Source organism: Pleurodeles waltl, chromosome 8 (genome assembly GCF_031143425.1).
Source record: "Pleurodeles waltl isolate 20211129_DDA chromosome 8, aPleWal1.hap1.20221129, whole genome shotgun sequence".
Lineage (NCBI taxonomy): Eukaryota > Metazoa > Chordata > Amphibia > Caudata > Salamandridae > Pleurodeles > Pleurodeles waltl.
This window is the reverse complement of record NC_090447.1, coordinates 550104086-550120049: the sequence shown is the minus strand read 5'-3', so window position 1 is coordinate 550120049 and position 15964 is coordinate 550104086. Positions and strand designations below refer to the sequence as shown.

Sequence of the window (15964 nt, the reverse complement as noted above, 5' to 3'; positions counted from 1 at the left end):
TCTTCCTTCATAATAGATAACAAGTAAAAAGAATGACTAGAGAGAGGCTAAATGTTTATGCTAATAAAATTAGCACTCTACTGCCCAAATTATGAGCCAGGTGGAGCAGAATTAGGGTAGGGAATTAAAACCCCACCTGATTCAGAGCCACTGTTCCCGCTCCAGGTTTTCCGTAGCTACGGAAACACTGGACGCAATTTTCCCAGGAAGTAGCTTCACCCAGGAAAATGGCATGTGTATGTGGATGCAGTGGATGCCAAGCCTCATTCCCCATTTTTGTTCTGGTTAGAGGCACATACAATGCTACCCCTGCTAGAATCTACCTTTCCTTTCTCTCCCCTGTCCGCACACACCCTTACCTCTTCCCCACCCCACCCTAAGGCAGATGCATAGATTTATTATCTGCTCAGAACAGGTAGTAAGTATATGTGTTAAACCTCAGAGAATCAGGAATTAAGTCTGGGTTTGTGAACAGTAAGCCTGGTCCTGTTTGGCAATTCCATGGGGTTTGACTTGTATGTACAAAGTACGGGTACAGATTTTGTACGCAGTAAGATTACATTTGTATGCATATTTGGAGCTCATCCATTACTTCTCCACTCAGAAAGAGGATCTATAAGGGATTCTAAGAATGGCCCAGTCAATCAGAAAGTATAAAATACTGCCATCAACTAGTTTCATGTGCATTAGAGGTCTACAATCTAAGTCCATCGAAGAACTGAAGTAGAGAAACCGCTGGCCCGCTAGACTGTATGGCCTGCGTTTATGTGTTTAGGATGGATAGGTACTAAACAGCTTGCTGCTCAGCTGAAGTTAACACTTGGTAACTCTCACAAAGGAGGACTTAGCAACGTTTAAGAGCATCAGAGATGGTATTGGAAATTGAACAATGCAGTCAGATGGCATAAGGTGATGGAATTTTTTTTTTTTTTTTAAACAGTGAGGAAAGGTGTGACACAAGCTTAGCATTTTCTCAATTTAATACACGAGCAGCACTCTTTTGCTATTTTCCTGCATGGTTTGCTCCTTGTATGCGCCCAAATCGGGATTTAAAGGCCTCTAATAATGAGAGCTTTCGGCCCAAATCTTCTAAGGTTTGCCCATTGCAAAGTGACGTAATGTAACACCATTCTATTTGTGTTCCATTGCGACTTATTCTTATAGAAATAAGCTCTTTTCTCTGCTTTTCATCATTTTGCCTTGAAGAGGCATTAATGGAGCATTATTTGGTTGTATCACTGTGAACACCCACGGGTTTTGACACAAAGCTCGACCTACTGAGATAGCCAGACAGGACTTTGCATCAAAACGTAATACTTCCACGAAGCAGGCATTAACAAGGAGAAATGTTTTCATTTGTCCAAAAAACGCACACATTGCATATGTGCTGAAGTACACAGCACACATCCATTGCACGGATCCTTCTGAGTTTGTCTAGAGAAAGCAATTTGAACTGAAAGTGTATGCTACAGTACAAATCCTTTGCTACAGAGCTCACATTCACCCCTGCACCATGGATGGTGCCTGGCCATCGCACAAGGCAGTCTTGCACAGGGGATGACAGCAGTAGCAGGCCAGTCTCAGTAGATATAACTTTGTGGTGTGTGTTCCTCCTTGCGCAACACAGTCCAATAAACTTGGTTGCAGTACTGCCTTACATGTAAAAGTAGCAAATCTGTCCCTAAATGTCAAATCAGACACAAACACACATCCATAGCCCAGTGCCAATATTACATGCACATGGATGCTTTGCTCACCTTAATAATGTAGGGATTTTCTTGGTCTCGAGTTTGTTTTTTGCTTACACCGCCCCCCCTCCCCCACCCCCCCCCCCAGGTGATTTATTCCAACACTTTATCATAAAATGAAAGGCCTTCGATCTTAATCGTGGGGCTGAGCATTGATGTTCACTCCTGTTTAACTGCAATTTTGTACTGAGCACAATTCTATTAGCTGTGCTTGGGCGGCCTCTTCGTAGGCCCGAGGTACCGACTACCACTCTTGCTGAGCTATTTGCAAATACACATCAATAGCAATGCAGTTAAAGCAATGATCCACATCTTCCCATGAGGAGGGATGCTTCTGAGCAGGCAATTTTGTTCCATAAAGACTGCTTGGATATCGGGTTCTTAAGGAAACTGGAAGGGGAGAGTTAACCTTGAGAACAAAGCGTTTTCCTTCCAAGGTCGATGCATGTTATGGGTTGCTAGCAAGCAGGGTATACGCAATATATTTTTAAGCGTTCTTTTAAAATTACTCATAACAGCTTATAATATTCAATTCGAAGGCGTGTGTTCGCAAGATCACATTATCTTCTATGGACAATTGCTTTTAAGTAGCCCTTTTCACCAAAATAAAAGTGACGTCACAACCACGTGGCTCGTGTAGACACCTAAAATCATTTCATATATAGCTATTGCAGAAAACATTGATTTTCAGAGAATATTCTCGTTTCATTTACCTTCAAAATACCGTAAGTGACGATGGAAAGCTGAAGCCACTTGAAAAAGGAGCACTAGCTTCAAAATGACAGTCCCTGGAGGTTGGTCTGTCGTGTGGGATACGAGGCAGTGAACGCACGGAGGCTGCCGTTTTTTAGCAGCTGGATGAAGACCAAACTTTAACGAAGAGGGTTTTTGAATACAGGCTTGCGTGATCTTTAGCCCTAAATGTGTGCCTGTTCTCGTTTGTGCCGCTGGGGGCGCTCGCTGTGAGAATAATGCACTGAGACAAACTGCGACCATTAAGTAACACTCGATGATTTCTTCTGAAGAAACTTGCACTGGTGGCTGGATTTATTTTCACTGTTTACTGCGCGTCCAACAAATCCAGAACTGACAGCTGTGTCTCCCAATTGAGCCCAATTTAAGAAACTCCCAATAAAGGCCCTGGACCTATAGATTCCAATTTAAGTGCGCGTTGACTCTATATTTGGACCCGGGGTACAGCAACGATACTACAGGGTGGAGAAGGGGGGCAATAAGCTGCGCACCTCACTCTAATAAAATCAGTTTTTTTAATGTTGTTTTCTACTGCTAAACAAAGGTTTGCGGACTTTTTATTTGCTTACAGTAACGATGACGCCCTTGTTATACTACAGTTGGACACCTGCCACCACGCTCTGCACCCCCTCATTTGCAGTTCATTGTACCCCAAAATTCTTGTCTGTCTATCTGCCACCTGACAGCCTTTCCCGTGCGGGTTTCCCCATCTTCCAGCGAATAAATGCCGCGTTTAATAACATTTGTCACGTTCACTACTAGGGACGGTACTGCAACCGTGTATGCAGTTTCAGAACAATGACAACTTTATGTTCCCAAGAGGAAGAGCTGTGTGTGTGCCAAGAGCTGGAGGTGGGCTGGAGAGTGCAGGGCTGATTAAGCCATGCGATGCACTGAAAACAATCGCCTACTTCATCCAGAAGCTTCTCGTGAAACCTGGCTGCTCGCGCTGGCTTGGGAAGCTGACTGTTTTAAGAGAGGGAGACAAAAAAGATTCATAAACTTGAACTGAAGGGAAAGCTGCGTGCTGAACTCGCTAGAGGGAGGGAAGGGCGAGTGCACGTGTCACTGTCTACGGCGCATCTCGTGCGCACGTGTGTGTATTGTGCCAAGCATTCGCGCCGTTTGTGAACATCGTGTGTGCTTCGTGTGTAGCGCCTCAAAAGTGGGCTCCTGTTTCCGATTTTAAACTCCCAGATACACTATAATTCACATATTCAGCCCTCTCTTTTCTTTTGTATTTCAGTAAAAGAGAGGAGGACTACTGGCGCCCGGGCCACAGACCAGAAAGTAAATAAACTCTAACCCGTTTCCCAAGGTGACATTTAAAGGACGCTTGTTGGGCATTGCCACGGCCTCTTGTCTGTGCCATGAACCCTGCAAATTGATGGAATACCTCGGTAAAAGGCCTTTTTTGGCTGTTCGTCTCCTTTCTCATTTGCTGTGCCTGTTCGCACTTCTTTTCTTTTGGGCGAGTGATGCAGGGCTCTGGACCAGGATGGGCTGAGGAGCTGCCGTTACCAAGGAGACTCGATTTTTGAGGTCGCATTCCTCCATAAATTTCCATTTCTACGGAGCAGCCGGGAAAAAGCCTCCCTCCTAAGTTTTGTTCCAGGGTCTGTCTGTACCCCTGGTTACGGAGGGGAGAGGGGGCTCCCAGGAAGCCTTTCCAGACCGCCACTGAACATAGAGCAAGCAGCACGACTAGACTGGGGCCTCTGGTCCTTAAATAAATCCAACTAATTTTTGTAAAGAAGAGAGGCGAGTCTGGGACCCTTATATTATTAGATCAAACATTTTTCAATAGCGATGGTAGAAGAGATGTGGTTGGTTGACTTAGTTATTAGTAGTTATATTGTTGCTTTCAGAAAGATTTTACAAGATATTGGTGGTGAAAAGAAGAAAAGACGCGGAGGGTTTGTGTTCAGGTGATGACCGAGCGCATCATTGTCTTTGGAAAGGGAAACGTGACACGTGAAAAGGAATTCGGTGCAAAGTCCTGTGGGAATGCAGTCATTGCCAGAGAACACAGCCTCTTTCAGAAACCGAGGCACACGTAGCAGGGCGGCGGAGCAGAAACAGTGAAGTAAACCTTACTCGAAGCTTCCGGGAGCACCCCATTTGGAGCAAATATTGAAATCCATAGGGTACATCTGCCCGTCAATAGCCAGAACACACAACGGCGTAACGCAAACTCATGCACGAGGGGGCCTTGCCCTTCCACATATCACAGATTTTGGCTAGGGGAAAAAGGGCCCTCCGAGGCCCTCTGCTCCTCACGCAAGAGCGACAGGGGCCTCGTTACGCCCCAAACCATACGAATAGCAATTCTGGTGCGATGCGACACATGCTCTGTCACCCTCCGTGTGTTAAAAGAGGCAGCGAATGTTTTGACGTTTAATATGCTTAATGACAGGAAGGGTGGAGAACACAAACACACTGCACAATGTGGAGGAATGAAGCGCGGGGGCACGGGATGGTGCCGGCGTGTTAAGTGAGAGCCAAATAATGAAAGGCGAAAATGTATTCGCTTTGCTCTTCCAGCTCATCTGCATTTGAATGCGTGTTTCTCTCACTGCGCTGGAAAGCATGTGAATGGGGGGTGGTTATTAAAGAAGGGGTTCTGTAGCCCATCTCCAAGGCAGCTCTGCCTGAGGAGGGCATCATGCCAGCTCTAATAAAGATCGAGAATAAAATAAGAAAGTTCTACCGCCTCTGGTCCTTCCACACCACCCGCACCTCTACACGGAGGTGACAGGAATTCAGCGGCATCGCCCAATGTGAACCCAGCCACTTGAGTTTAGCGGGTATTTTGGGCTCAGCTTGCGCTTTTTCCAGGCGCACGGTACGTTTGAGTCATAAAGGGTGCCTCCAAGGACCCGTAATAAGCTCGAAAAATAATGTAAGTTAGAACATGTCAACAGGCTTATTTCGCATGTACTGTACCATCCATCCTCTGATGTATGTTTAGATGAATGCACTGCGCGGTAAACACCCGAGGTCAAGAGACTGCGTGTAAGCACCGTGCATTTCCAGGAAAAGCGTGCTTCCTCCATACATAGCACACATTCCGGAATATTGACACATACGCCAACTCTTACATAAAGACTCCCTACTCGACTCTGTAGGTATTTAGAGCAAAAGAGAACGGTACAGATAGTGGAAAATGGGAGGCGCGCAGATGGAGCTAGGCAGATTCACATGTGCGCAGGGGACAGACAGAAAGGACGGTGTCACAACACCGCGAGCAAGGCAGGCTGGCAGCGCGTGCGACCACGGGGTGGCTGACAGAGAGGGGCTGGGCAAAACCTGGTGCCTACTAGACTTTACCAAGAGCATGGATACCAATTGAGAGACAGATAAGAGAGTGTAACGGATAGAGGCAGGACATAGTTGTCTTTTTGTTGTTTCTGGGTAGAAAAGAGCAGTGCAATTTGCATAGTGTGACAGGCTGGCGTTTGGACGGGGACGTGGTTATTGACTGGTTCAACAAGAAGAGAAGGCGGCCCGCGAGACTGGCACGGGTTTACAGACTGGGATGGTGGGATTGCCACTGGGTTAAAAACACACTCGGCGCTGGGGCGGGCTCAAGTTTGAGACATAAGGCAAAGTGCTACGGGGATCGGGCTGCTGGCTGGGCATTGAGACGCACCTCCAAAGACTGATGCCTTTGAGATGGGGACTAGATGACAGCGGCAGGGTTATGGGCACAGTGTCACAGAGACAGAACAGTGTGTTGGACACATGTTTACACACAGACAACAGTGATGTTTGTCCTGGGCACACAGGCGGCATCCAGAAACAAATTGGCGTACACATATTGATGGGAAGTGTTTACAATGGGCACATGGATGCAGACGGGGCCAGTCAGAGTGCACAAGATTACACGGGCATAGTGAATTTAAAATGAGCGTTCATGTCACACACACGGAGAGAGTCACGCTCAGCTGCGCGCATCGCATGGGGAGAAGTTTGTGGCCCTCACCGCTCTGCAGGGTGGAGTTGCAGTTCCAGTGGCTGAGCTCCTTGGTGCAGGACTCCCAGAGGGACAGGTAGTATTGGTGGTCGGCAGTCACCCAGGCCGGGCTCAGCACGGCTCCGATGTCCAGGCACAGAGCCAGGAAGATGCACACCAGCCCCACCAGCTTGAGAGGAGTAAGCACCGAGACGTGCACCTCCTCCATCCCGCTGCCAGTGGAGGCCATGGCCCGGGCGGAGGGGCAGGAGGCGCAGGAACAGCTGATGAGGCACAGCCCGGGGCAGCAGCAACCAGAGGCACTGCCAGCAAACCGCGTTTCCAGAATGGTGGGTGAGAGCACGGTGAACAGTCTGAGGCCAAACAATCTCCAGAGGCGCTAGATGCGGATGGTCCAGTCCTGTCTTTCCCTCTCTTCAGTCAGGTGCAACAGCGTTGCCGGCTCTCCACTGCCTGGGACAGAGCCTTCCCTTCCCGGGCGCGCTCAGCATCTGACTGCCGGTCCCTGCCTACCCTGCCCCTTGCTCCAGTCCCCTCCTCCAGCCTATCCTCCCACCGCGGACTGCGAGGGGGCAGAGAGGGCCCGGCCCAGTCCTGACGTCAAGATGGGCGCTGCTGCTCGGAGGAGAGCAGAAGAAATGACAACCGCACACACAGCGTGAGAGCAGCTCAGTGTAGCTCCTGCTTGGCTTAGGCGCCTCGCACGACCAGGCAGAGCCCCCTGTCACGCTCAGGCTCATCTCGTGCCTCGCCCCACAAGCAGTATTTCACAGCTTCTGCCGAAAAGTTATAAGTTCGTGCACACACGAATTCCCTGGTTTTTTTTTAGGTTTGGGATTTTGCCGCTTGCTTGGATATGTGTATGTCAATATGCGAAAGGGTCAGAGCTGGCAATACAACTACGCGTCTCGGCAAATAGAACTCAAACATTGTTCATCATAGATGCTACTTTCAGGAAAAATGCAGCCGGTATATTTTACTGCAGCTTGTAGCATGTTCTTGGCGGGAAATTATTTTCAGAGGCTCATCCACTATGCCTCCCATTAGGTATAAACTTATTTCGACTGCCTAAAAATACATTTGGGAGGTGTAAGAAATTGGAGTGTAAATTTGGGGAAGGGGGAAGAGACCATCTCAATTAATAAACACCATCCTTATTAGGGTGAGCAACTTAAGTCACTAATTACACCTGTGCTTAACCCTCTGGTAGCTTGACCAATAGCAGTCAGGCTTCTTTAGAAGCAATTTGTAAAGTTTAAATGCAGTACTCAAACAGTACTAAAGTGACAACACAGCACAAGAAAAATTCGAAACCAACTTAGAAAAACAGAAATATTTTAATAAATAAAATGACACCAAAACAACAAAAGTCCAACCAGTAGATCCAGAGATACTTAATGGCACCAAAAAGCACCAAGCACCATTAGTGATTATTTTGTTGTGCTAGCCCAGGTCAAAGTGAAAAGTTCAACTGCGATGGAGAGAGAGTTAGATTCATCCTGGTAAAAAGTTCCTTCTCAGACTTAGAAATGTCTATGTAGGAAAGTGGTTGTGGGGGCAGGGAGGGCAGGCTGCAAGCTGAATCTGTATCACGGCTTGACAATGGCAGGTTGAAGAGTAGGCAAAACTTTTTTAAGTCCCGCAATTTGCAGTTTGGACAGGAGGGGTACACTCTAACACCAGCCAAGGGTCCAGGATGTGGGAGGCACAACTTCAACTTGGGGATTAGGACTTACTTTAACAGAGGCCAGCAGCAGGGTCCAGGGCAGAGTTCAGGGCAGGCCAAATTGGAACTTGCTAGCTGGATAGTTGTCGGAAAAGGCCTCTAGAAGCTATTTGTATCCCTGTTGCTCAAAGAGGTCAGCCAACTGACCTATGGGATCACTTCTGGGATCCTGGCCAAGCAGGTCTAGTTTTACTTCAGGATTCAGGAAGAAAGTCACTCCTTCTTCTGATCTTCACAGGTCCAAGAGTGTTTTGAGAGGTGTTAGAAATGGGGTCTCTGGTTGACAGTCAGGTTACCCCCTGTTCAAGCAAGGACCCTCACTCTAGTTAGGATAAAAGAGAATCACCCTCAGCTAACCCCTGCTTACCCCCTTGGTAGCTTGGCAGAGCAGTAGGCTTAACCTCAGAGTGCTGGGCGCAAAGTATTTGTACCAACACACACAGTAACTTAATGAAAACACTACAAAATGACACAACACCAGTTTAGAAAAATAGGAAATATTTATCTAGACAAAACAAGACCAAAACGACAAAAATCCAACATACACAAGTCAAGTTATGATTTTTCAAAGGTTTAAAATAAAAAGAGTCTTTAGGTAGTTGTAACAACACACTAGCGCTGCTAGCGTGTAAATGTACCTGGTTTGCGTCAAAAATAACCCCGCACGGGCGGTGTGCGTCGAAAATAACCCTGCACGGTTATATGCGTCGAAAACAACTCGGCACGGCGATGCGCGTCGAAAAAGCCAGCCACGCGACGGTCCGAAAGTCCCGCGGCGCAGGTTGCGATCTCTCAGCCTTCGTCAGCGATGCTGCGCGTCGTTTCTCCTGCTCCGGGCGTCGATTCTCCGGTCGCGTTTCCTGCGGCGTCGTTTCTCAGCTGCGGAGCCGGCGTCGCGTCGTTTTCTCAGCCGCGATCGGATTCGCGTCGATCTTTTCTCCGCACGGCGCTCGGTGCGTGTATTTTTGTCCTTAGGCTGCCAGCCTCTCCTTTCAGGGTCCCAGGAACTGGAAGGGCACCACAGAGCAGAGTAGGGGTCTCTCCAGAGACTCCAGGTGCTGGCAGGAAGAAGTCTTTGTTATCCCTGAGACTTCAACAACAGGAGGCAAGCTCTACATCAAGCCCTTGGAGATTTCTTCTTCAAGATGGAAGGCACACAAAGTCCAGTCTTTGCCCTCTTACTCTGGCAGAAGCAGCACTGCAGGAAAGCTCCACAAAGCACAGTCACAGGCAGGGCAGCACTTGTTCCTCAGCGATCAGCTCTTCTCCAGGCAGAGGTTCCCCTTGATTCCAGAAGTGTTTCTAAAGTTTGTAAGTTTGGGTGCCCTTCTTATACCCATTTTAGTCTTTGAAGTCACCTTCCTTCAAAGGGGACTCACACCTTCTTGTGAAATCCTGCCTTGTCCAGGCAAGGCCTCAGACACACACCAGGGGGTTGGAGACAGCATTGTCAGAGGCGGGCACAGTCCTTTCAGATGAGAGTGACCACTCCACCCCTCCCTCCTAGCAGAGATGGCTAATCAGGAAATGCAGATTACACCCCAGCTCCCTTTGTGTCACTGTCTGGTGTGAGGTGAAAAACAACCCAACTGTCAAACTGACCCAGACAGGGAATCCACAAACAAGGCAGAGTCACAGAATGGTTTAAGCAAGAAAATGCTCACTTTCTAAAAGTGGCATTTTCAAACGCACAATCTCAAAATCAACTTTACTAAAAGATGTATTTTTAAATTGTGAGTTCAGGGATCCCAAACTCCACCTGTCCATCTACTCTCTAGGGGAATCTACACTTTAATCATATTTAAAGGTAGCCCCCATATTATCCTATGAGAGAGAGACAGACCTTGCAACAGTGAAAACGAAATTGGCAGGATTTCACTGTCAGGACATATAAACCACATTACTATATGTCCTACCTTATCCATACACTGCACCCTGCCCTTGGGGCTACCTAGGGCATACCTTAGGGGTGCCTTACATGTAAGAAAAGGGAAGGTTTAGGCCTGGCAAGTGGGTACACTTGCCAAGTCGAATTTACAGTGTAAAAATACACACACAGACACTGCAGTGGCAGGTCTGAGACATGATTACAGAGCTACTTATGTGGGTGGCACAACCAGTGCTGCAGGCCCACTAGTAGCATTTGATTTACAGGCCCTGGCACCTCTAGTGCCCCTTACTAGGGACTTACTAGTAAATCAAATATGCCAATCATGGATAAACCACTTACATACAATTTAAACAGGAGAGCATATGCACTTTAGCACTGGTTAGCAGTGGTAAAGTGCTCAGAGTTGAAAAGCCAACAGCAACATGTCAGAAAAATATAGGAGGCAGGAGGCAAAAAAGTCTGGGGATGACCCTGCAAAAGCAAAAGTCCAACAAGAGGAAGTTTGCGTGGTCCACTTTTATGGAACAAAAGAAAGCAAACAACCTACCTCCAAATAAGGCTCACAATAGTGAGTCCATTTTCTCCCAAAAATATTGTTATATTAAGACGTGAGACCTGAAAACATAGATTCGCTTATACATTTTGTACTTTATTACTACATCCACAAAACTATATATTTTGTTCTGCTATGAGCTATGCAACATTCAGCATGTACATATATATACATGCTATATATATATATATATATATATATATATATATATATATATATATATATATATATATATATATATATTACTCAAAGGAGCCCTTCCCCACTGAGACTAAAAACTAGCATTAAAAGAAATTCACATGTGTACCCTCAGTCATACTTATAATACTTATTAGACATGTCAAATATACCTCTAATAAAACACTGTGATAACAAACCCCACCCGATATTGCTGTCACCCCCAAAATGGAATACATGCATTCTCAAATCATAGTCCCAACAACTAAGATGCATTTATATTTTGCCTACATATACTCAAAGCAGTGCTCTGTTTTACCATCAGCAAATTCTAGTGTTTCAAACAAAAATAATTTAATAGTGCGAAAACATAACATGTCAATATGATCATGCAAACAATATATTTTCGAGACAGGGATGTAAATCTAAATCAGAGGGGTTAATATATTAGTTCAGACTGTGTTTTGGTGTCCAGCGGAAAAGTGCTGCGCACCTTCATCAAGGCTGAATCATATGTACCAGCACATAGAATAAAAACCCATCCCAGGAGAAATGGAAGAGTTCACCGTCTCAAAATTCCTATTCAATAATCTGTAAAGAGAGGGGCTTATGATCCCAGTAGACACGAAAGCGGCTGCTTGAATAAATCCAAGCCACAGGTCCTTCCACAGAAAGGTAATCTGCAGACTAATAAGATCAAAAGTTTAACTCACTATACTGTGGCATTAAAGCTTCGTCCTGGTCGAATCTAACAAAGTAATATAGTAGCCATCCCATTCATAATCACGCCGATAAAGGCGTGGGTACTTCAGGTGAAGGTGTCTGTCCAATCTGTACGATGTCCTGCCAGAGGACGATTTTTGTGTAAACAACGTCTCTTTCCTGAAAAAGTGTGGCAGTGCACTTGACATAGGAACATCCAGTGAAATACTTGAAACATGTCTTTTTGTTTCAGAAGTATGATGTTGGGTTAATGCTGCTTCCTTTAGATCATGGCTCATCTAAACCCTGTTTTGTGCATAAATATTTACATTCACTGCAGGTCAAACACGTTACACATTAAGGCAAAGATAGTGGCTGCCAAATGAAGTAACAGCCCAGCCGGCGCTACCTCAGGCTCAAGTACCGCCCCTGCAAATCTTTAAAGCCTCACCTCAGCCACGAACCCTGCTGGGTGAAACTGAAAGGGCTGGAAATCAACAGAAGTTGACCCCCAACGCGCAGAAGAGTGGCACAGACACCTGTAAGGCAAATTATTTGTATAGAGGTTGTGAATGAGGGGTGAGCTCATGTTCATAGTGGCTCTGTAGGGCTTTGCTTTCAGAGGGCCTACCTGGTATGGAATGATTTCAACAGCTTCTGCTCTCTTGTCTGTAGGAGAAACGTTTAGCCCACATAAGATCTCTTCAGTCAGTTAACAAATGTTTATTGACAGTTAAACCATTTGAATAAACAAATAAGGGCAACAGTCGATTTATGCTCATGAAGGAATTGGAGGCTGTTAAATGAGCACCATTTACTTTACACAAGATCATGCTCATTTTCTTTTTTTAAGACATCAGGAGATTAGATGGTTTTCCCAGAATCACAGGATTGACTGACTCAGACTCAAACCTATTTCCCCAGTTCCAAAGCCGACAGCCCTGGTCCTAACACCCCATACTCTTTGTCCTGAAATCCCACTATATTCTGCTAAGAAAATGCACCTCCTTATCTCTCACATTGAAGCAGCAAGGGGACATGGGAAATATAAAGCAATTTTGTCTGGAGTTGTTATATGTCATTGGTGGTAATTAAGACAGCGATTGTTATGCACACCACAAAATAATGAAAGCAGATTTGTGGAGGTTGCATTGTGTGACAAGAATATTTGTACATGTTTATTGTGTTGCTTTTTGTTGTGAGGTTGATATGTTATGTATTTGTTCTGATATTTCTAGATGTTGTGTGTTACTGTGGTTGCTGTACTGCATTCTCTCAGTTGTATGGAAGCCTTTTATATTTTTCCTGTTGTTATTTCTCTGTATGGTACCTTACTGTGTTGTGCATTGATGTGCTCCATGAATACTTTAGAGAAATCAACAAACACTGCAACATTTCAGCCAAGACAACCCGTCCATTGAAAGTTCCAGGAACAAACAACCATTTATCAATCCCTATCGTGGTAAAATACCATACCACTGATCCTGGTCAACTGTTTAAGACCCCGGTCAGTCCAAACATTGGGCAGAAACCAATCTTAAGTTAGCACTTTGAATATCCAGTTTATTTGATATGACCCCATATATTTCTAAAATCCCAAGATCTCACAGTGTACTCATGAACAGCATCCAAACAATGTTTTTTACATTTGGGTGCTTCATAAACATCTTCAGCCTTTGAATCACTCAATTTGATGGACCTTTAGTCTGATGGACCATCTCTTGGCTGTTTGAGAAATAGGCCTTCCATTGTGTTCCTCTTTATGAAGAATGAAAATAAAGATGAGCTGATGTCAGAAGGAATTCTCATTAGAGAGGTAGTGTGGAGGATAGAAGCTCAGAACTAAAACAGTCAAATAATAGGCACATACCACACTGTTCAGCCCAGTGGTTGTCTTAGTGAAAAGAGAAGTACTTAGAGCCTCATTTCGAGATCAGCAGATGGGATGACCCGTCTGCTGAAATTCTGATGAGGAGGTTGCCACCTCACTGGCGACTTCCCTGCCAGACCTTTTATGACTTTCCCTCTAGGCTGATGGACGGAAACCAAGGTTTCTGCCTGTCAGCCCAGCAAGAAAGTTGTGGCAGCAGTTCTCACTGTCTGCACCAAGAGACAGTGAGCATTGCAAGGGTGCTGGGCAGGGGGACCCCTGCACTGACCATGCCAAGTGCATGGGCAGTGCAGGCCCCCCGTAGCCCCCTACATCTGTTCTCCACCAGTCCCACCATGAAAAGGATGTCGGAGAACTAGCTCGTAATCAGGAGAACAGCACTGACTTCAGCACCGCCCTGGCTGATTCCAACCTCTGCCACTTACAGCCCAACAGGATCACCGATCCTGGTGGAGACGACGGTACCCTGGCAGTCTGACCATCACACTGCCAGGTTTGTAATGTGGTGGGTGGACCGCCAGAGCAGCGGCAGTCCTGACCGTAACCCGAGTCTGGTGGTCTAGTGACCGCCAGACTCGTAATGAGGCCCATAATCTCCCAGGAAATGACATGTTTCCTAAAGTTATTGAGGGTTCAGGTACAGGGTGCTATCAAGAAGAAATGCAAGGCTTTAGCCAAGTCCTATATTTCTCACACCCACTTCTGAATTCTAACAGCAACAAAAACATCATAGGAAGAAATCATAGGCATTTGTGAGCTCACTATGAATCTATGAGTGCTGCTACTGTGTTAGTAATCTGTAGGCCAGTTTGTATTGTATCTTAAGCAGTTCACTCTAGCAATCGTTAATCTCGTAAATGTGCAGGATTTAGGGCCTCATTATGAGGCTGGTGGTTTTGAGACCACCAGCCTCACGGTGACAGTCAGGACCGCCACTGCTGGGTCTGTCTGACCATCACATTAGGATGCTGGTGGTCAGACTGCCAGGGTTCCGCCGTCTATGCTGGGATCGGTGATCCCGATAGGTTGACAGCTGGTGCATGTGGGAATCAGCCAGAGCAGCATTGTGTGCAGCGCCGTCCTTCCAATTAAGACCTGGTTCTCCCCCAGCCTTTTCATGATGGTATCACCCCTATGAAAAGGCTGGTAAAAAACAGGTGCAGGGGGCCACAGGAGGGCCCTTGAACTGCCCATGCACTGTGCATTGGCAGTGCAGGGGTCCCCCTGCCCAGCACCCTCACAATTTTCATTGTCTGCTGTGTAGATCGTGAGCACTGCGAGGGTGCTGGTGCACCCTGCAGGCAACAGCATTGATGCTGGCTTGATTACGAGCTGGATACAATGCTGCCTCCACTTTCTCACTAGGCTGACAGGAGGAAACTGCTGTTTCCACCCATCAGCATAGCAGGAAAATGTTAATGGTTCCGGAGGGTAGGCAGCCAATGTGGTGGCATTCACCCCGTCGGAAGTTTGGCAGATGGGTCTTCCCGTCTGCCAAACTCCAAATTAGGCCCTAAGTTTCTGAGTCCATGACACAGCCTCTCAGTCTCTCCTTTAGTCCTTGAGTTACCTGTTTGCTTGGATGCAGCTTGACACAGGGGTTGGTGCTGTGCCCTTCATATTTGAACAGAAAGAACCTCAGCCAGTGAGATGATGGGCAGTGGTACTGCCTCCTGGATCTTGCTTTTGACTGAAGAACAACATGGCAAGCCTAGACAACAGTTGTTTGTCTTGGTCAATTGCAGCCTCACAGGCCATCAGAAGCCTCCACTACGGTGGTGGTGTCAGATCTCACAGGGCTTTGGCCAGTGACGGAGTAAGTCACTCTGGTCACCTTGCAATAATTCATAATGGTACATTTTGTACAGGCACGTCAATACTTCACCAAATACTGCATGTGAGCTATGCAGGGATACTGAATGGCTCGTGTTTGGACACAATATTGAATAAAAAAATAAATATCATGATACAAAAATATTATAAATATGCCTATTTTATTTTTTGTTGTATTTATTTAGTGTTTTATATTAGTTTTGTTTCATTTCTAATATATATAATGTCACATATAAAAGTGTTTTATATTAATTTTGTTTTATTTCTAATTTATTTAATGTAATATATAAATAAGAAAGTTGTTCTCCAAGAAGCTGTATAACAAAATACTTTATTTTCCAAAAGGTAACAATCATGCCAAGTGGCGTTATTGTTATGTTTTGGAAAATAAAGTACTTTGTAATAAAGCTTCCTGGAATGTGATGTTCCTGTTTTTGGTGATGCAATTCAGTTTGGGAGGTCTCGTCGCACCTCCCGTGTCTGAAAGAGCACATCAGGATTAAAGTGACCATGTTACAGTAAAAGTAATATATACATACTATAATTTTGTAAAAATTAATAATTAGATACAGTTTTTATTTTTATATGCTTTATTATTTTATAGGAGTGGGATGTTAGGTGTATAGGAAAAAGGTCCGGGAAGATTTTTAAAATATGTTTGTAATAATTTGTTTTTAAATATGCTTGAGTGATCATTTGATATATTATTAATGT

The 15964-nt window shown here is 45.6% G+C and overlaps 1 protein-coding gene across 2 annotated transcripts in view; it reads right to left on the bottom strand.

Moving 5' to 3' along the window:
* The window catches only part of TMEM47 (transmembrane protein 47), a 294768-nt gene extending 287527 nt beyond the window's left edge, over window positions 1-7241 (bottom strand). Inside the window, exon 1 of one of the 2 annotated variants that reach the window (XM_069204611.1) lies at window positions 6487-7241. In XM_069204611.1, the coding sequence (XP_069060712.1) occupies window positions 6487-6706 (220 nt within the window). In that variant the 5' untranslated portion in view covers window positions 6707-7241. The remainder of the gene's footprint in view (window positions 1-6486) is intronic. The other variant, XM_069204612.1, reaches the window with a different exon arrangement.
* Between the last annotated feature and the right edge of the window lie 8723 nt (window positions 7242-15964).